This window comes from Rhodnius prolixus, unplaced genomic scaffold (genome assembly GCF_049639745.1).
Source record: "Rhodnius prolixus isolate KJV_2025 unplaced genomic scaffold, Rpr scaffold_1, whole genome shotgun sequence".
In the NCBI taxonomy this organism is placed as follows: domain Eukaryota; kingdom Metazoa; phylum Arthropoda; class Insecta; order Hemiptera; family Reduviidae; genus Rhodnius; species Rhodnius prolixus.
Genome location: NW_027411581.1, coordinates 2,503,597 through 2,523,187, shown reverse-complemented (window position 1 = coordinate 2,523,187; position 19,591 = coordinate 2,503,597). Strand labels below are relative to the sequence as shown.

The following is a 19,591-nucleotide window of genomic DNA, read 5'->3' as shown; positions in this document are numbered from 1 at the left end:
ATGTATCTATTGATATTTACAAACTTTTTATTGTTATTTCTTCATATTTTACAATTCCTAAATGTCTATTGCATGTTTATTGTGAAACGAGCAAAAATTGACCTAGATTAATCTCGTTTAGACTTCAAATTGGATCCTTTACCTCTAAAAATTGTACATCTCAAACAACGCCATAACAGAGTTAAAACAGTCTTAATTACATATATTATTATAACTAATATTAACAGATACAGAGCAATCACATCCAACATGAGATATTGGTACCAGTGGAGATCTAGTACAGCTGGCCGTAAGTGTGGAGCGCCTCTATGTCTGATCACATACTCTATCCAGTAGAGCGCGTTGTCTAATGGATCTATCGGGGTGTCCTTCATGATGGCTGATTTTCTGTTTATATTTTCTTTGTATCTAGGAAAAAAAAAAATGATTAAGTTGTTTGCAGATGTACTCTTTGAATCCAAAAAACTTGGATTGTCTCTCAAAGAGTTTACTGGCCTCCCTCAGCAAGCGGTGAGGAGCAATTTGAGAACAAAAGAATATTGTGTAGCAAATCAAACTTACGATTGATTATTGAGCAGTTTGTTTATCGCTATCTGAAGTGTTTCCTCCGTCACGTCTTCCGGTTGTATGGTATAGCCAACTCCAGCGCTTTCCAACATTTTTGCATTCATCTTCTGATCAACGTACAGTGGTATGGACAGCATTGGCACCTTGTGGTATATTCCTTCCATTGAACCGTGTAAGCCACTATGGGTAATGAACAGTTTACAGTTTGGATGAGCTAAAATAAAGAAATGACTAATATTGATTTTTTTTCTGAGAGGAAGGAAGCCCTGCGATAATTAAATGGATAAATAAAAAATTGGAAATTTTTTTTACCTAATATAGAAGGTTGTGGAAACCACTGCCTGACCAGAATGTTTGGTTTAGTAGAGTTTATGAATGGGTTAGTGGCTTCCAGTTTCATAAGTACTTTCTGTTTCAGTCCACCAAGAACGGAAATCAAAGATCGTTGAAGTCTTTCTGATTTCATAGATAATTCTATGTAGGAGCCAAAACTGAAATAAATTACTCCATCTTTTGCATTGTCCATGAATTCTTGAAGATCCTATTTTTACGGCAAATTTTTGATTTATTATTTATTTTTACGTAAATAACATATTATTATATTTTTTTGATGTAATAGAACTTACATCAGGCAACTTTTTGGTCTCTTTAGGGATGCTTAATCCACCAAATTCCACAATGTTTTTCAAAAATGGTGTCGGATAGCCTACAGCAATGGTATTGTATTCCATTAGCGTCAGTGATGTGTTTCTGAGCATATCTGCCAATGTTGGCATATTCTCTGATCCTGGGTACTTGAAGTGTGTCTTCATCAGTGATTCCTGTTACAGAAACTGAATGTATTTCATTTTTTAATCAACGTACTGGAAGAAGTACTGTCGCTCAGAAAAAAATTTGGCCGCTCATTGTTTTAGGTGTATAACGGGAAGATAGCAGAGTTCTTAGAGGTATTGGACGGCACTTCTCCTGATATTGGGCAATCGGAGAGCTTTTTGGCAGTTTTCCATTTCAGAAACTTGACGATTTCTGTTAAGACACGGTTACAAAGTACTAAAGTTCTGGGGAATATAATCCGACCAATTATGGCCTTCGATTTTTTTTGAACTGGATCACTTACTCGTGCCAAAATGCGAAATACAACTCCAAACCACTAGCCTTGGCTGGTCAAGGCAATGTTTACCTCTGCGAGGTAAACAGGTCCTACCGGAAACTGGTTGGTGGAATGTCTTTCCAAGACTAGTCTGAGAAACTATTACGCTGATTCATTTTAGCTTTATGTCTTTTTAAAGGAAAATTTTTCGACAGGGTCCTAATAATTTTACAAACATTTTCTTTTTCTCTAAATCCTGTGACGTAAATGGAAGAAACATCCTCTTAAATTCATAGTATGTACCTTTTTTGGTATATTTACAATCCTGGAGCTTGCGCAAAAAAGGGTTTTCTTATGCTAACTTTATCTTTTTTTTGGCGGCGATTCGACATAATAATAATTATCATTATAATAAAGTGTTGCTCTCAAAGTGAAGTAAATACTTTCAAGACAAAGTTCTAGCATATTCTGTAGATCGACAACTATGTGAATGCATGGCTTGCAACAGTAACTTGGTTCGTTTGTTACTGAGTTCATCTCATTATAATTGACGTCTTTAAAATACTTATAATTTCATTATAATGACGGGCTGTTAAAAGCACTTAAATAGATTGTGATTCTTTTGTTTACGAGCTTAACGACTTAAAAAATCAAGTGTATTTTGCAGAAGTTTTTTTTTTTCTATGCCTTCTTCAAGTTTACCGTTCGTCTTCTCATTTAACATCTGCACATGTAATTTCTATTTCTGATTCTAACTGTTTCACCTAACTGGCCGACAGAACAAGGTAGAGCTATGTTCAGTCACATCGCACAGCCTCTTGATGAAACATCTACATACAATCATAGATTGAAACATCTGCTCAGAATCACTATAGTAGGTGAAGTGGACCAATACATGGAACCCCGTTTCATTTCCTTGGGAAAGGTGTGTTAGCCTGCGCAAACAAATTTTATTCGGAGCTGTCAACATGCAGCCAAAAAAGGAGTCTGGAGCAGATGTGTGCTGCATTCTATACTAACAGTAGGATGGGCGGCCACGTTTCCAGATTAGAAATCATCTAACTTAAACACATAAAAATAATCTGAAATGTTTACTCACCTGCGCCCTTAGATAAAAAAGATGGCCAACCACCACTTCCCAGTAATATTGCAACATATTCACCGCTCTCTCAGTAAAGCTCATGTGATCTGAGAACGAAAATACTTGCATAGGTACATAGGAAATAGGTAACTGATTTCCAGAGAGATGGGCAGATAATGGTAATAGAAATCTGGATGCAAGATTTATGACCGGCGCATTGTACTTATGTCCGAACGCTACGAACGGTTCCTGTAGGAAGCCAGTTTCCACAATTACTAGATCGAACTTGGAGCTGGTGTCCGCTATGAGTGCCTTCATAATATCATGGTTCAGCGTAATCTTCATCCAATTTATGCCAGTAATAAATAGACCAAAAAGTCGAAACCATACTCTATTGTCAGCGATGAAATCTTCTGGAAGAGCTTCTGCAATGAAATAAATAGTTTAAAATAATCAGCAATTTTATCAAAGTAGTTGATTAGATAGATCTTTTTGCTTAAAGCTCTAGTTTTCTTTGGGGCAGTGAACTTGCACAGTAAGTAGGAGTTAAGGAGGCAGTCCAAGGTAATGAACAGGCAGACAGATAGGCACAGGAAAGGCCCTTACGACTTCCTTAATCCTTTCTTTGTCTACTATCTGTGGAGCCATTAAGTGGCGGTTTGATGAACATATCCGACCATTCTGGAATGTTCCGGAAAAGACACACATCACTAGAGGACCAAAATTATCCATGTATAATTTGTATGTCCTCAGTACCGACAGAGCAGTGCCTCTTCGTCAACAAAAACTCAGACCATTAATTTTTGTAAAATATTGGTTAACTATACGACAAGAGTGGTGAATTGGCTAGCTAAGACTCTGACAATTGCTTTCAACTTAGGTCAAATATGGTATTGGTTCCGTGATAGAAATGAACTGTACTAGAATAGACTATATTCTGTAGAGCTAGTTTAATTCTGGCAGTAGCTTTGGATAATCGCGCTTGCCAGAATACTTCTTGTTTAAGATTACTGTTTCCCTGAAGTACCATACAAATACCATACTGTACTTAACCATACAAATTCCTCTAAAGGACAATTATTAATAGGAAACTAGTGTCCTGGCAGAAAATTTTAAATTAACTTACTAAATAATTCTTCCTTAAGACTTGGAAAGACAATATCCGTTAAATTCGGTAATGGTGGCTTTTGAGGAAACGGACTGAACATGGTGACATTGTGACCCCGGGCAGCCAGACCTCGGAATATGGGCATATAGTTGTTTGTATGACTATACCATGGCCAAGGTAGTACTACCAGGATGTTGGCTGAATCTATCCTTGGTACTGCACAACCTAGGAACAGCACCGTCGGCCACAAATTCATCTGAAATACAGACAAATGGATTAAGCCTCTAGAAGTTTTTCTACAATTACTAATTACATAGTACAATTCGTCAACTACAACTATTATTTTCAAAGAGTTAATGTACAATGGAAGTAAATTTTTCAGATACTTTACTGCTCTATAGTGTTGGGTGGTCGTTGCCGGGACTAATCTGGCAACTGTTTCCAAAATCTATTCATGATACCGTCAAACTTCCTTGATAAAGTTCAGAGGTTCCACGATTCAAAATTATATCTCTCTTATATTTGAGAGTAAAATATAAAACGTGACCAAACAGAGAATTTCTGCCAGAAGCATGTGAGAGTTAAAATGAAATTAGCTAAAATTGAAACCAATTCCAGTAGCAGTTTTCTGGACTAATTTACACGACGTCGGATAATGAAACTAAAGTAGGTAGTAAAAGTAAACTACCACCTATTTTTTTTTTGGCGGACTTAATTATTAATTACTTATATGAACTATTAAATAAGAATCAAGGCCTAGACTAGGAATAGAGCACAGTACCGCAAAACACCTCAGCTTTACGTGCCTTATTTCTACCGCTCGGCTATCTTCGCGCCTGATAGTAAACTCTGCAAAGTAAGCGCTAAAAATAGGCTAAAAATACTTTTTGTAAATATGTTTTGGTAGTTTAAAACTTATATTTCCGATGTTAACTCAATAAAGAAAATGTGACGCAAATTCTAGAACTTCCTCTCATCAAAACGAAGAAAAAGTGATTATCGGTAAGCAATAATGAGACTAACAGAATTGTCTTTAATATTTTGATTATAAATATTTAGTACTTACATTTAAAGAAATGTTAATGAAACAGGTTTGCAAATAACTACTGCTAGAACAAGCTTCAAATGAGAAAAACCTGGCTGGTCGGTTGATCTATGTCAACTGCAGATGCTGTTAAGTCGGTCTAGTTTAGTGGGGAGACGGCCTGAGATGTTTTCTTGGTTTTTGTAAGTGCATTTAATTTTTAGTGTCTAGACAACTGGGGAATTCCAAAGCGCTTCTAATTATTTAGTGAGTTTATTTGGTAATTAATAGGAGTTACGAATTAGTTACTATTTTGCAGTATACACTATTTCTAATTACAGGGAGTTACGAATCAGTTAGTATTTTGCAGTATACACTATCTCTAATAGTTTATTCTAATCATTCTCTAGAAGTAAATAGTATGATCAGATATTTGAGAACATTTCACAATTTTATAATTGAAATTTTACCAGAAATATACGTTTTGGTGGCTTCTGTTTTTGAAAATGTTATCACTGATTATATCTGTCATAGCTCGGATGTTTATTGTATTCCTAACCGGTTTCGAGATATCCTCCATGACTGAAGTTTGATTAATCAGTTTTGTGACGAGGCTTTGATTTGACATGTTTTTATCTAAGCGCTACACTTGATGACAGTGTAAGGGAGGTTACATGGTTTTGGATGTTATGTGTATTATTTATAACGTTAATGTACTAGTGAAACATTTTTTGTAAAACTAGTGAAATAATTGTAATAAAAACTTGTTAGGTAAGTTTGAGTATAGGTAAGCTTACAACTTTATTAGAATGATTTTTTTTTTGCAAAATTATTTTAGGGCATCTCTGAGGGTGGATTAAGGACCATTATCTAAAGTTACTTTTCAGTGAAAGAGGTTTGTTTTACCTTCTGGATAACATTAGTAAGAATTAAATTTGTTTTAAATTTCGGAGTTTGAAAAAAGTTTAAGTTGAACTTCGAGAAAGACTTGTGAGTTTCCATACCAGATCGTTACTTTTATTATTAAGGGCACAACACTAAATTTCCGATGAAAATCTCCGCTGTGAAAAATTTGACTGAGATAATATATCGATTAAGCACATTTACTTGAAAGAAATTAATTCTTACCCTATTCAAATGAAATGTCGATTCTGAATGTAAGGTTTACAACATTGCCTTGACTTCATCCACTAGAATGAATCTAAATTCACTCTAATCGCTAAAAAAAGACAGAAAAAGAAATAAGGAGTACTAGTTTTTATGTGTAATCAGTTACATAAATGATAACAAATGATAAATGGTCCCCCATTTACTTCTGTATGTTCCTGTCCCCGTAATTGTTATATCCCTACAGTCATAGCTTAACACCCAGTTCAACGTTAATCAAAATATTGTCTTTTGTGACCTTCTAATAAAATTAATATTCCCTTAACAGTGGCGGATCCACAGATTTTTCGGAGAACGGGTGCTTAGAGGTTAAAACTATTAGGATAAAATAGGTTTCTACTATTCACTTTTTGGTGAGATTTTTTCTTAGTATATGTTAACCAAATGATGATCTCTTTTAGGCAATAAGTAATTAATTTAAAATTATGATTCTATTATGTTCTCAGTCGGTACCAAAGAAAGAGGTAGTTGGTCTGTGTACAGCGCTGATCTCTCGGTGAGCCCAAGAAAACTAGCTAGTTTCAATTCTGTTGTGCAACTGATATTTTGTAAGAAATGAGGAATCAATTCCAGAGTTGCAATTTTTCAGACATCCTGGCGGCTGGTTCTTCGAAATTGATTCCAGACAGAGTAAGACTACTTGGATAGAAATTCTGATGAACGTTAGTACATATTGCCTGGATTTACGGGCACTCAGAACAAAAGTGTAATTTGAGGCGACTGCCTGGCTGGTTCCCTCAAAATATATCTGAGCCAGAAAAGTTCATTATTTAGTTGAGAGGAAGATCGCCATTGCCAATTGAAGAGCCTCTTCTCACTAAGTAAACACATACATCGCATGAGGTCACCTGGACATCCTGTATAGGTTTGTCTGGAAGAAAAAAGAAGAAGGTAAAACACGTATTGAGCACCTCCTGCCAGTGGGAAGGGCCATTATATGGCTAGAGAATTCAACTCTTTGAAGAAGAAAAACTGGGTCCCATCAAACTTTACCTAGTCGCTCTCCAGATTTTACCTACTTGCATTATAAGCGCATATTGCCTGACTACTATCACCAGAGTGCATATTTACTTGCATTTCATTTAGGCATGGATCACCAGCTCGCATATTTATTCCTGTGCATTTTGGGGAAGCAGTCAATGAAAAGTGGTAATCAGTTATGGTTTCAGGGTAAAATAATACGAAAATTTAGGAAAAAATGAACGGTTGTTTTTCCGACAGCAGAGAAGAGGCAATTAGACATACAAAACGCAGAAGTTTTTTAGGAGTACAGACAAGTTCAAGTTTTCAGGCAGAATTTAGCGGAAGAAATACTTGAAAAAAATATATATATATATCAAAAATAAAGATATCACAAAAGAAAATAACATTTACACCATGTCCATCATTGCCTCGAAGATTTACCGGTGAACATTTTCCAACCCTTAACGACACAACTTCATCGAAGAAAGCTCGCAAACGTTGTGTAGCTTATCAGAAAAAACAAGAAAAGAAAGAAAAGATACATTTTACCAATGTGATAATTGCCATATGGCATTATGTATTGACCATTTCAAGTTTTATCATGTTGTGCAAAATTATTAGATGCCGCGTCTTTTATTATTATTAATCTATAAGGAAATAAAAATTCTTTAACATTCTCTAATTTTGCTTTATTGTTTTTCTTTCTCATGTTTTGAAACATTTTCAATTAAATTAAACAAAAATTTGGTGATAAGAAAGAATTTTTCACTTTTCCGTGTGATGCAAATGGGTTAAGAAGACAACCCGCCACGATATCTAATCCAACCTAAACTTAAATCTAATATTTAGATTCTAGAAATACGTTTAGAATGCAGGCAACAGTAATCTTGTCTTAGAACTGAAATTTCCAAAATAATAAATATAGTCCTAGTCTATGATAGAATTACATTTTTTATACATACATACAATATATCCATATATATATATATATATATATATATAGGAGTTAGATACCTAAAGCTCCCTAGAGTGCGCTTATGTTCGTAAATATGACAAATTCTTTAAAAATGAGGTTTTTATTGTTAGATGATACAGCTGTAATTTAATTTCATAGTAATATGAAGTTATTCTTAAGCAAAGTGGTAGTATGTTCGAGAAGGAACGGAAATTAGGGACGCTAATGACCTTGGATGTCGATGCGCAAAAGGAAAAAAAGAAGTTATTACCAACAGGGGACATGTGTGATAAAAAGTTATCAAGAACAGTTTCAAAAATATTTCTTAATTACATAATCACACCACATATTTGTAAATATTGTTTTATATTATTAGTTCTCTTACTATCAGTTAGTATGCTTTGTAGTTGTTATTGTATTCATTTATTTGTGAAGTATAATTTTTTGTCTTGCGCAGCAGTGCTTTTGTAATTCTAGTTTTTGTTATGTATATTTCCTGTTGTTGCTTTCACATTAATTATATTTGATACCATTCTTTTGACAGCGAACTCTCTCCGAAATCAAGCAAAATTATATTTTATCTGCTGGATAAGTAAAAAAAAAAAAACTATCTTTTCAAATGTAATCACTTATATAATCAATTAGATGTCTGATAACAGCTGTTCAATAGTTCTAATTCAATTCCTTCAAATAAATTCCACTTTATAATTTAAAGTGTGCCAATAAATATTCAATAATTTATACAACTAGTTTATTATTACAGTGCCTTTTCTTTTCTTTTTCAATAGCACGAGTGTTGTATCATTCTGACTTAATATTTTTTGAATCTTTACCTTTAAAGATTAAAAATGTTATACATCGCCATAAAAGAGTTAAAACAGTCTTAATTACATATATTATTACAACTAATATTAACAGATAGAGAGCAATCACATCCAACATGAGATATTGGTACCAGTGGAGATCTAGAACGGCTGGACGTAAGTGTGGAGCTCCTCTATGTCTGATCACATACTCTATCCAGTAGAGCGCGTTGTCTAATGGATCTATCGGGATGTCCTTCATGATAGCTGACCTCCTGTTTATGTTTTCTTTGTACCTGAAAAACAATGTCAGAATTTAAAGTTATTTAAAGTAAGAATCCACAACTTGCGAGACTTCACAAGGTTCTTTTAGGTTTAACTAATTCTTACACTATTCCGAACATTGATGGTTATTTTCAACTTGGACACTCCCAAGGTTTCAGTTGTGAATAATATTTGTTTTGTTAGGCTGAGATACCCGCATGGTAACATGACAACCTACATTGTATCTGAGACAACATTTTTATGCACATTACACGATGCCCATACATATATCAAATTTACTTACACATATTAGAGCAAGCAGAGTAGATAGGAAATGGACTAGAGATAACCTTGACACTATTATATTTTTAAAATCGTTGCTACTTTATTTAAACAGGTTTGCGCAGATAGGCATTAAGAATGTCAACATCACCTCTCTTTAGAGAGTTAATTAATGCATTTTGGGTAATGCTAACCTTTTCTCTGTTTATTGTCTCTCCTTGCTAGGCAACGTTGCAGAACGCAAGAATTCTTAACCTTATTAATTAATTTCTGTTCGAGTGATCTGATAAGTGGTAGTTTAAAAAAATCTTATCTCTCATGAGCAAAGATAATGGAAAATTTGTATTTTGAGAGAATTGTAAGTATGTAGACAATTCAAACAAATAAAAACGAAAATTTAGTATTACTGCAATTATTTGGATTTAAAAATTGATTGTATTTCACAATTTATTAATTAAGGTCACTTATTATTTTTACATACATCATTATGGGACCAAGAAAACAAATAATTTTAACCCCTATTCAAAGCTATACTCCAATGTTTCTGATAATCGTTAGCTGATTTTTACTTCGACAAGACCGCGTCAAACTGCACTTTATACAACAACGCCATACCGTGGTACTGATTGAAATTATACAAAACAGATATAACAAATTTTGCAATGGTGGGCTTCATTTAATACTTTGGTTTTGTACTCCAGATAGTCAAAAAAACATACGTACGAACTATTTTCGAGCACTTCATTCAGTTCTTTCAGTAATTTCTCTTCAGCAACTTGTGCAATATTTATTGATCGTCCTATGCCAAACGTTTCAACAAGTTTAGCGTTAAAATGTTGATCAAAAACCATTGGAATAGCAACCATTGGCACACTGTGATAGATGGCTTCCATGAGGCTGTGTAGTCCACAATGTGTAATGAATAGTTTACAGTTGGGATGCGCTGTTAAAAAAATTATTCAAAGCCTTAAATAGTAAAATAATATTTTAAACAATTTGGTTCTTCAGATTACTCTCCTCAAGGGAGCCAAAATTCCAAATTTTCTTCAAACTGTAAATATTCGAGCCATATTTGATTCTTACTAACATTCTCCAGTGTGTATGGAAAACTGAAATCATAAAGGACTGTTAAGTCCTTACAGAAGTGGCTACACCAACTTCTCCCTGAAAAAAGGCTTCTTCAAAGTTGATTTTATGTACTACTCTTCAAGAATACACAAGGGATAGATAGGACCATACATTCAAAAATATGTCACTTTTCGATCTTCTCTCCCTCAAAAACCATAAATTTGAAAACTGTTTCAAGTAAAAGTTATGGATTTTCATAGATTCAATAAGTGGACTAAGTTTAAAGAAAATTTGAGAAGCCTTTTTTAATAAAATCTAAAGATCTGGAAAATACTATTCATTAAGAGCATTCTAGGTCAGCCGTTGTTCTTCAAATTCAAAACTGTACAGCCTCATATTGAATTTCTAGTGTGCCAGCCATTAATTGACAAAGACCTTACCTAATATAGAAGACTGTGGTAACCATGGTCGGATCCAAGCATTCGGCATGGTAGAGTTAATGAAGGCACTTTCTCTTTCAACCTTGATCAGCATTTTCTGTTTTACTTTGCCAAATGCTGAAAATATTGCTTCAGTTTTGGATGAATCCAGTTCAGAAATGTTAAAAATTGATCCAAAACTAAACAAGATAACTCCATCAGTCGCATTGTCCATAAATTGTTGAAGATCCTGGAATAACAAAATCTGAATCAAGCATGTTCTCGTGTTTATTTCAAAGAAATACTCTTAAAGTAACAATTCACAAATCAGGATACTGACAGCTGGTAATGGTTGCAATTTCCCGCCAATATTGGTTGCTCCAATTTCGATAATATTCTTGTGAAGTGAAGTGGGATATCCAATCGCAGTAATACTGGAGTCCATCAACGTTAGTGACACATTTCTGAGCATGTCATTCAATGGCGGCCGATTTTCTGATCCAGGATACTTGAAGTGTTCTCTCAGCAATGATTCCTGTTTCATTAAAGACATTTAAGTACTTTCGTTTACAGTTATCAAGTTTTAACAAATGGAGGTGTAAAACAATTATAGACCTTTTTAATGAAAACTTTCTATTATCGCAATTTGCGAGATAAAATTTTCATTAAACTTAGAATAGATGTCCGTAAAAGCAACTAATACAGGTACAAAATAAGGGCAACTAGTGATGCCATGCTCCAGAGAATTCTCCAGGCACTCTCTAAACATCTGGTATGTACACCATGTGATTCTCTGCAACAATACGTCACATTTTCCTCCGCTTGAAAATCTCGTAAAAAGCAGAGGTAACTTTTTTGGTGGGTTAGCGGCGATCGCAGTTGTCGTTATCATGAATTTTCCAAATATAATTACAGGATTATACCTTCATAACGGGTCATTCACGGTTAAAATGGAACGTACCGTTAAGCTAACCGATTAAAAGTTATGATTCTTCAAGGGCGGAGCTAAGTGGCTCGTGAGTGGAATTTGTCTTGATTCTGAGGTGTTATATCTAAGTAGGCAGTCTATATAATTAGATGTTTTGTTTTTGTTTAAATAACTCATTACTATATTACCTGTGCTCCGAGATAAAGGAGTTGGTCACCAAACATATACCAACAATAGTGAAAGATGTTGATAGCTCGCTCCACGAAGGTCAACCGGTCAGTGTAGGGTAACGTCTGCACAGGAAGATAAGATGGTGGTAGATAGTTGCCAGTTAAGTATGCCGCCAGTGGCGTGATATACTTTGCAGATATGCCGATCACGGGTGCATTGTACTTATGCCCAAATGCGGCTACCCATTCTTGTAAATGCCAGACTTGTGCTATTATGAGATCATATTTAGAGCTGGTATCTGAGATTAATTTCTGCATTAAATTTTCTTCTAAGATGGTTTTCATACATATCAGTCCCAATCCCGATAAAGTGAGCAATTGAATCCATGGTCCACCGAAGAATTTTATAGGATCTCGATCACGTAAACGGTCTGGAAATAAATAAAATTATGAATTAGAAGAAAAATTTCATTTATTTGCCGACTACGTATTCAAAATAATTTATCTAACAAAAGGTGCATTCGTATCAGAAAAATAGTTTTAAAGGAATAGTATAAGTAAAAGTTTTCTTTTTTGAAAAAAAATATCCTGAGTTCACTAGGCAGTTAATAAACAATCAATGTCATTTATAGTTGACCAAGATTTCTTTTCTTTTATCTCTTACCACGAAGTTTGCCATCAATGTGAGGGAATACAATATCCGTCAAATTTGTTACAGGATACTTCTGTGGAAACGGACTGACCAAGGTGACATTGTGGCCTCTGGCAGCCAGTCCTCTGATGATGGGCATATAACTGGATGTAACACTGTAATATGGTAGCGGCAAGATCACCAAAATATTCGTACTGAAGATCTCCTGCACTGAGAAGGCAATCAGCCATATTACTGGCAAGAAGTTCATTTTCTCCGCAGGTAAAAACAAATGAACAATGTAAGAAATCTAGTCAACTACTAGAAGAAAACATTTATTCTAAATGTTTTTCACTTTAAGCGATAAAAATAAAATATTACTAACTTTATTTACCATGGTTTAGTTTCTCAAACAATTAAAAACACCATAAGAAAAAAATGAATTTATTACCTACAGGGGACATGTGTGATAAAAAGTTATTAAGAACAGTTTTAAAAATATTTTTTAATTATATAATGACACCAAATATTTGTAAACATTGCTTTATATTATTCATTCTCTTACTATCAAGTTAGTGTCCTTTGTAGCTGTTATTGTATTCATTTATTTGTGAAGTATAATTTTTTGTCTTGCGCAGCAGTGCTTTTGTAATTCTAGTTTTTGTTATGTATATTTCCTGTTGTTGCTTTCACATTAATTATATTTGATACCATTCTTTTGACAGCGAACTGTCTCCGAAATCAAGCAAAATTGTATTTTATCTGCTGGATAAGTAAAGAGAAAAACAATATGTTTTCAAATGTAATCACTTATATAATCAATTAGATGTCTGATAACAGCTGTTCAATAGTTCCCATTCAATTCCTTCAAATAAATTCCACTTTATAATTTAAAGTGTGCCAATAAATATTCAATAATTTAAACAACTAGTTTATTATTACAGTGCCTTTTCTTTTCTTTTTCAATAGCACGAGTGTTGTATCATTCTGACTTAATATTTTTTGAATCTTTACCTTTAAAGATTAAAAATGTTATACATCGCCTTAAAAGAGTTACAACAGTCTTAATTACGTAAATTATTACAACTAATATTAACAGATACAGAGAAATCACATCCAACATGAGATACTGGTACCAGTGGAGATCTATAACGGCTGGTCGTAAGTGTGGAGCTCCTCTATGTCTGATCACATACTCTATCCAGTAGAGCGCGTTGTCCAATGGATCTGTCGGAGTGTCCTTCATGATGGCTGACCTTCTATTTATGTTTTCTTTGTATCTAGAAAAACAATGTCAGAGTTTAAAGTAATTTAAAGTAAGAATGCAGAACTAGCGAGACTTCAAAAGGTTCTTTTAGGCTTAAGTAATTATTACTCTATTCCGAACATTAATGGTTCTTTTCAACTTGGAAAGTCCCAAGGTTGGGCGTTGGTTAAGAGGGTTAGAGTTTTCTGGACTACTTTCGTAGTTTTGCTTCTCTTCTCCCTTGTCATCCAACAGTACTACCTTTTTGCCACTTATATTCTTTCAATCTTCTCGTAAATAATGAAAGGGAACCACTAATAGAATCTGGTTTAAATCCTCGACCACTCCAACCTTAATCGCAAGTAGTATAGCTTGGAATTGCTAATGCCGTGTAAATAAAGTGAGTCGTACTTTTATGAAGATTGAAAGTAGATAGTGACAGATAACCCAAATTTCTTAAAGCTTGCCTCACTTTTTGGTAACTAATCTAATCTCCAGGGATATCCCGGGATTTCGGGAGCCGACGAGATAACGTCTCGCTGGAAACTTGACTCCCCTCGGAAGAGCGGTTTTTTCCATAATAAAGAAATCTGTATTTCTGTCCACAACGCCTTCCCACTTTATCAGGAGAGTACTTCCTAAATGTGGTAGGTGGTACCACGGAAACTCTGCTCTGAACGCCACATGACACCTTCGATGAGAGAGAGCTCAAGTTTGCCAGCGAGTTCGCTGACTCCAAATAGATGGAAACTCGTAAGAGTGAAATATATATTGTGTGATTATCAGAGCAGAGTAGACAGGAGATGGACTAGAGATTCCTTTTGCACAAAATGTCCTGTCATGCTAGAATGTTACTAAATGGAAGGCGTTTCTAATTATTCGCATGTAATGGTAATTATTGTATTTTCAAAATCGTTGCTACTTTATTTAAACAGGTTTGCGCAGTTAGGCATTAAGAATGTCAACATCTCCTCTCTAAGAGACAGATAATTAATGCATTTAGCATAATGCTATCCTTTTCTCTGTTTATTACATCTCCTTGCTTGGCAACGTTATAGAACGCGGGAATTTTTAACCTTCTTAATTCATTTCTGTTCGAGAGATCTTCTGATAAGTGGTAGTTTTAAAGGATCTAATCTCTCATGAGCAAAGATAATGTGAAAATTGTAACTATGTAGACAATTCAAACAAATAAAAATGAAAATTTAGTATTTCTAATTAATTGGATTGAATTAGTAAGAACTAAAATTGATTGTATTTCACAATTTATTAATTCGGGTCACTGTATTATTTTAGCATACATCATTATGGGCCCAAGCAAAGCAAATCACTTTATCCCCGATTCAAAGCTATACTCAAATGGTTCTGATAATAATCGTTAGCTGATTTTTTCTTCGACAAGACCGCGTCAAACTACACTTTATACAACAGTGCCATACCTTGGTACAGATTGAAATTATACAAAATAGAGATTATAACAAATTTTGCTATGGTGGGCTGCATTTAATACTTTGATTTCGTACTCCAGATAGTCAAGAAAAATACGTACGAACTATTTTCGAGCACTTCATTCAGTTCTTTCAGTAATTTCTCTTCAGTAACTTGTGCAAAGTTTATTGTTCGTCCAATGCCAAACGTTTCAACAAGTTTAGCGTTAAAATGTTGATCAAGAACCATTGGAATACCAACCATTGGTACACTATGATAGATGGCTTCCATGAGGCTGTGTAGTCCACAATGTGTGATGAATAGTTTACAGTTTGGATGCGCTGTGAAAAATTAAAAAAATTATTCAAAGTCTTAAATAGAAAAATAATATTTTAAACAATTTGGTTCTTCAGACTACTCTCCTCTGAGGGAGCAACTTCTAAATTTTCTTGAAACTGTAAATATTCGAGCCATATTTGATTCTTACTAACATTCTCCAGTGTGTAACTGTACTGTTAACTGAAATCTGTCCTTTTAGAAATGGCAATCTGTCTCCAAAAATGGCCTTCTTGAAACTTGATTTTACGTACATCTACTCGTATAACCCTCTTCAACAGTACACAAGGGATAGATAGTACCATAAATATACAATTTTGGCACTTTTACCATATTCTCTCCCACAAAAACCATAAATAAAATTTTTCTGGATAACTTATAGATTTTCATAGATTCAATTAGTGGACTAAGTTTAAAGAAAATTTGGGAAACCTTTTTCAAGAAAACCTCAAGATATAGAAAAAATCTATTCATTAAGAGCATTTCAGGTCACCGTTTTTCTTCAATTCCACTGCCTCATATTGAATTTTTAGTGTACCAGCCATTAATTAACAAAAGACCTTACCTAATACAGAAGACTGAGGTAACCATGGTCGGATCCAAGCATTCGGAATGGTAGAGTTAATGAAGGCACTTTCTCTTTCAACCTTGATCAGCATTTTCTGTTTTATTTTGCCAAATGCTGAAAATAATGCCTCAGTTTTGGATGAATCCAGTTCAGAAATCTTAAAAATTGATCCAAAACTAAACAAGATAACTCCATCAGTCGCATTGTCCATAAATTGTTGAAGATCCTGGAATAAAAAAATCAGAATTAAGCATGTTCTCAGGTTTATTTCAAAGAAATATTCTTAAAGTAACAATTCTCAAATCAGGATACTGACAGCTGGTAAAGGTTTTGATTTCCCGCCAATATTGATTGCTCCAATTTCGATAATATTCTTGAGAAGTGGTGTGGGATATCCAATCGCAGTACTACTGGAGTCCATCAGCGTTAGTGACACATTTCTGAGCATGTCATTCAATGGCGGCCGATTTTCTGATCCAGGATACTTGAATTGTTCTCTCAGCAGTGATTCCTGTTTCATTAAGTAGTCACTTGAGTGGTTTCGTTTACAGTTATCAAGTTGTAACAAATGGAGGTAAAATAAAACAATTATAGACCTTTTTTTGAATGAAAACTTTCTATTATCGCAATTTGCGAAGTAAAATTTTCATGAAACTAAGGATAGAAGTTCAAAATAAGTGGAACTAATGGAAGTCCAAAATAAGTGCAACTAATAGACGTCCATAAGAGTATTTAGTGGACATGTTCCACAGAATTGTGCAGGCACTTTCTAAACATCTGGTATATCACCATGTGATTCCGTGCATATACCAGCTGATCGTAACAATACGTCACATTATCCTCCGCTTGGAGATCTCGTCAAGAGCAGAGCTAACTAACTCTTTTGGTGGGTTAGCTGTGACCACAGTTGTCGTTATCATAAATTTTCCAAATATAATTACGAGATTTTATAACTAAGTAGGTAGTCTATATAAATATATGTTTTTTTGTAAGTCAATGTGTAACTTGTTTAGAAAGAAAAGCGGTTTATTTTTGTATAAATAACTCATTACCATATTACCTGTACTCCGAGATAATGGAGTTGGCCACCCAATATATACCAACAGTAGTGAAAGATGTTGATAGCTCGCTCCACGATGGTCATCCGGTCAGTGAAGGGTAGCGTCTGCACAGGAAGATAAGATGGTGGTAGATAGTTGCCAGTTAAGTATGCCGCCAGTGGCGTGATATACTTTGCAGATATGCCGATCACGGGTGCATTGTACTTATGCCCAAATGCGGCTAACCATTCTTGTAAATGCCAGACTTGTGCTATTATGAGATCATATTTAGAGCTGGTATCTGAGATTAATTTCTGCATTGAATTTTCTTCCAAGATGGTTTTCATACATATCAGTCCCAATCGCGAGAAAGTGAGCAATTGAATCCATGGTCCACCGAAGAATTTTATAAAATCTCGTTCACGGGAACGGTCTGGAAAGAAATAAAATTATGAATTAGAAGAAAAATTTCATTTTATTGCCGACTACGTATTCAAAATAATTTATCTAACAAAAGGTGCATTCGTATCAGAAAAATAGTTTTAAAGGAATAGTGTAAGTAAAAGTTTTCTTTTTTGAAAAAAAAATATCCTGAGTTCACTAGGCAGTTAATAAACAATCAATGCCATTTATAGTTGACCAAGATTTTTTTTTTTTATCTCTTACCACGAAGTTTGTCATCAATGTTGGGAAATACAATATCCGTCAAATTCGGTACTGGATGCTTCTGTGGAAACGGACTGACCAAGGTGACATTATGGCCTCTGGCAGCCAGTCCTCTGATGATGGGCATATAACTGGATGTAACACTGTAATATGGTAGCGGCAAGATCACCAGAATATTCGCACTGAAGGTCTCCTGCACTGAGAAGGCAATCAACAATGTTATTGGCACTAAGTTCATTTTCTCCGCAGGTAAAAACAAATGAAGAAAGTTAAAACTCCAGGCAACTACTGGAAGAAAACATTTGTTCTAAATGTTTTTCACTTTATGCGATAAAAATAAAATATTACTAACTTTATTTACCATGGTTTAGTTTCTCAAACAATTAAAAACCCCCCAAAAAATGAATTTATTACCAGCAGGGGATATGTGTGATAAAATGTTATCAAGAACAGTTTCAAAAATATTTTTTAATTATATAATGACACCACATATTTGTAAACATTGCTTTAAATCATTCATTCTCTTACTGAGTTAGTATGCTTTGTAGTTATTGTATTCATTTATTTGTGAAGTATAATTTTTTGTCTTGCGCAGCAGTGCTTTTGTAATTCTAGTTTTTGTTATGTATATTTCCTGTTGTTGCTTTCACATTAATTATATTTGATACCATTCTTTTGACAGCGAACTGTCTCCGATATAAAGCAAAATTATATTTTATCTGCTGGATAAGTAAAGAAAAAAAATTTTCAAATGTAATCACTTACATAATCATTTAGATGTCTGATAACAGCTGTTCAATAGTTCCCATTCAATTCCTTCAAATAAATTTCCCTTCATAATTTAAAGTATGCCAATAAATTGATAAGAGACGGTTTTTTTTTTTTTTTAAATTGATATTTTATCGTTAATACTAATTTCTTTCTAAGTTCTCTCTGGTCCACCAAAAATATTTTAGAACATTTCCGCTCTGAAAGTGAGTGGGCTCGCGCGTATATGTGTGAACAGAATATCTCTATTCCTACAGATCCCCGCAATTACAGATGAACTGACTGACTTACCTTCATACTACTTAATAAAAAAATAAAAAAAACTCTTCTACGAATTCCAGAACATCAAATATTTCTTTTCAAGTAAATCTTAAAATTAACCCATCTCTCTTTAATTAATTTGAAAACAGCTTTGAATGATGCTGCGGAAGAAGTTCTTGGAAGAAAGACCCATGAGAGGAGAGAGGGTTGGTTCGATGAGAAATGTGAGGTTGCTGTCAGAGAGAGGAATGAAGCAAGAGTAAAAATGCTGCAGAGAAGAACAAGAATGACACATGAAGATTATAGTTGGAAAAGGAAAAAGGTGAAAATAATGTGCAGACAAAAGAAGAGAAGATATGAAAGAGAGAAGTTGGATAAAGTGCAAGCAGATTTTGAGGCCAAAGAGAATAGGAAATTCTATAAGGATGTTCGAGAAATAAAGACCGGCTTTCAGCCCAGGATAGATTTTTGTAGAGATGAGCAGGGGAATTTACTGGGCAGTAGAACGGAAATCTTGAACAGATGGGCTAGACATTTCCAGTGTATGTTTGAAAATCAGGAAGAGGAGGGGCTACAAGAGAAAGACCAAACGGAGACTGATGTTGAGGAGGAGGTTCCCGAAGATGAGGTGCCACCAGAGAAAGAAGAGATTGAAGAGATTATAGTGTCGTTGAAAAACCATAAGTCACCTGGAAGCGACGGATTACAAGCAGAACTGTTGAAATTTGGGGGAGATGCTGTGATAGAACAACTTTATA

The 19,591-nt window shown here is 34.4% G+C and overlaps 2 protein-coding genes and 1 long non-coding RNA gene across 4 annotated transcripts; 1 reads left to right on the top strand and 2 right to left on the bottom strand.

The window, feature by feature from the left end:
- Window positions 1-9: 9 nt before the first annotated feature.
- LOC141446178 (uncharacterized) lies at window positions 10-18,115 on the bottom strand. The gene is made up of 13 exons (XM_074112649.1): window positions 17,805-18,115; window positions 17,159-17,571; window positions 16,415-16,609; window positions 16,096-16,324; window positions 15,316-15,535; window positions 13,504-13,800; window positions 5,999-6,032; window positions 3,865-4,102; window positions 2,757-3,163; window positions 1,194-1,388; window positions 880-1,108; window positions 562-781; window positions 10-408 (listed from the first exon to the last, which is right to left on the bottom strand). Exons 1-13 carry the CDS (start codon window positions 18,040-18,042, stop codon window positions 108-110), a joined length of 3,216 nt encoding a protein of 1,071 aa, XP_073968750.1. The 5' UTR covers window positions 18,043-18,115; the 3' UTR covers window positions 10-107.
- LOC141448688 (UDP-glycosyltransferase UGT4-like) lies at window positions 6,483-12,791 on the bottom strand. 2 transcript variants are annotated; one of them, XM_074117344.1, is made up of 7 exons: window positions 12,554-12,791; window positions 12,237-12,320; window positions 11,908-12,158; window positions 11,132-11,326; window positions 10,813-11,041; window positions 10,028-10,247; window positions 6,483-9,054 (listed from the first exon to the last, which is right to left on the bottom strand). In XM_074117344.1, the coding sequence occupies exons 1-7, from the start codon at window positions 12,789-12,791 to the stop codon at window positions 8,757-8,759; spliced, it is 1,515 nt and encodes a 504-aa protein (XP_073973445.1). In that variant the 3' UTR covers window positions 6,483-8,756. The 2 variants fall into 2 exon arrangements, with proteins under 2 accessions (XP_073973445.1, XP_073973357.1); XM_074117256.1 differs by having other exon boundaries at window positions 11,908-12,320.
- LOC141451109 (uncharacterized) lies at window positions 9,096-13,447 on the top strand. Its single transcript, XR_012456542.1, has 2 exons — window positions 9,096-9,662; window positions 12,608-13,447. It is a non-coding gene; the product is annotated as an uncharacterized lncRNA (long non-coding RNA).
- Window positions 18,116-19,591: the final 1,476 nt, after the last annotated feature.

Coding starts and splice junctions, on each gene's coding strand:
- LOC141448688 (XM_074117256.1), bottom strand. CDS start 12,791: ATGAACTTCTTGCCAGTAATATGGCTGATTGCCTTCTCAGTGCAGGAG. Junction 11,327..11,907: donor TCCTTTATCTCGGAGCACAG/GTAATATAGTAA, acceptor TTAATGAAACAG/GAATCATTGCTGAGAGAACA. Junction 11,042..11,131: donor AATTGCAACCATTACCAGCT/GTCAGTATCCTG, acceptor TTGTTATTCCAG/GATCTTCAACAATTTATGGA.
- LOC141446178 (XM_074112649.1), bottom strand. CDS start 18,042: ATGAACTTAGTGCCAATAACATTGTTGATTGCCTTCTCAGTGCAGGAG. Junction 13,801..15,315: donor GAAGTGCTCGAAAATAGTTC/GTACGTATTTTT, acceptor TTGTTTTTCTAG/ATACAAAGAAAACATAAATA. Junction 4,103..5,998: donor CGACATTTCATTTGAATAGG/GTAAGAATTAAT, acceptor TCTGTATTTCAG/ATGAATTTGTGGCCGACGGT.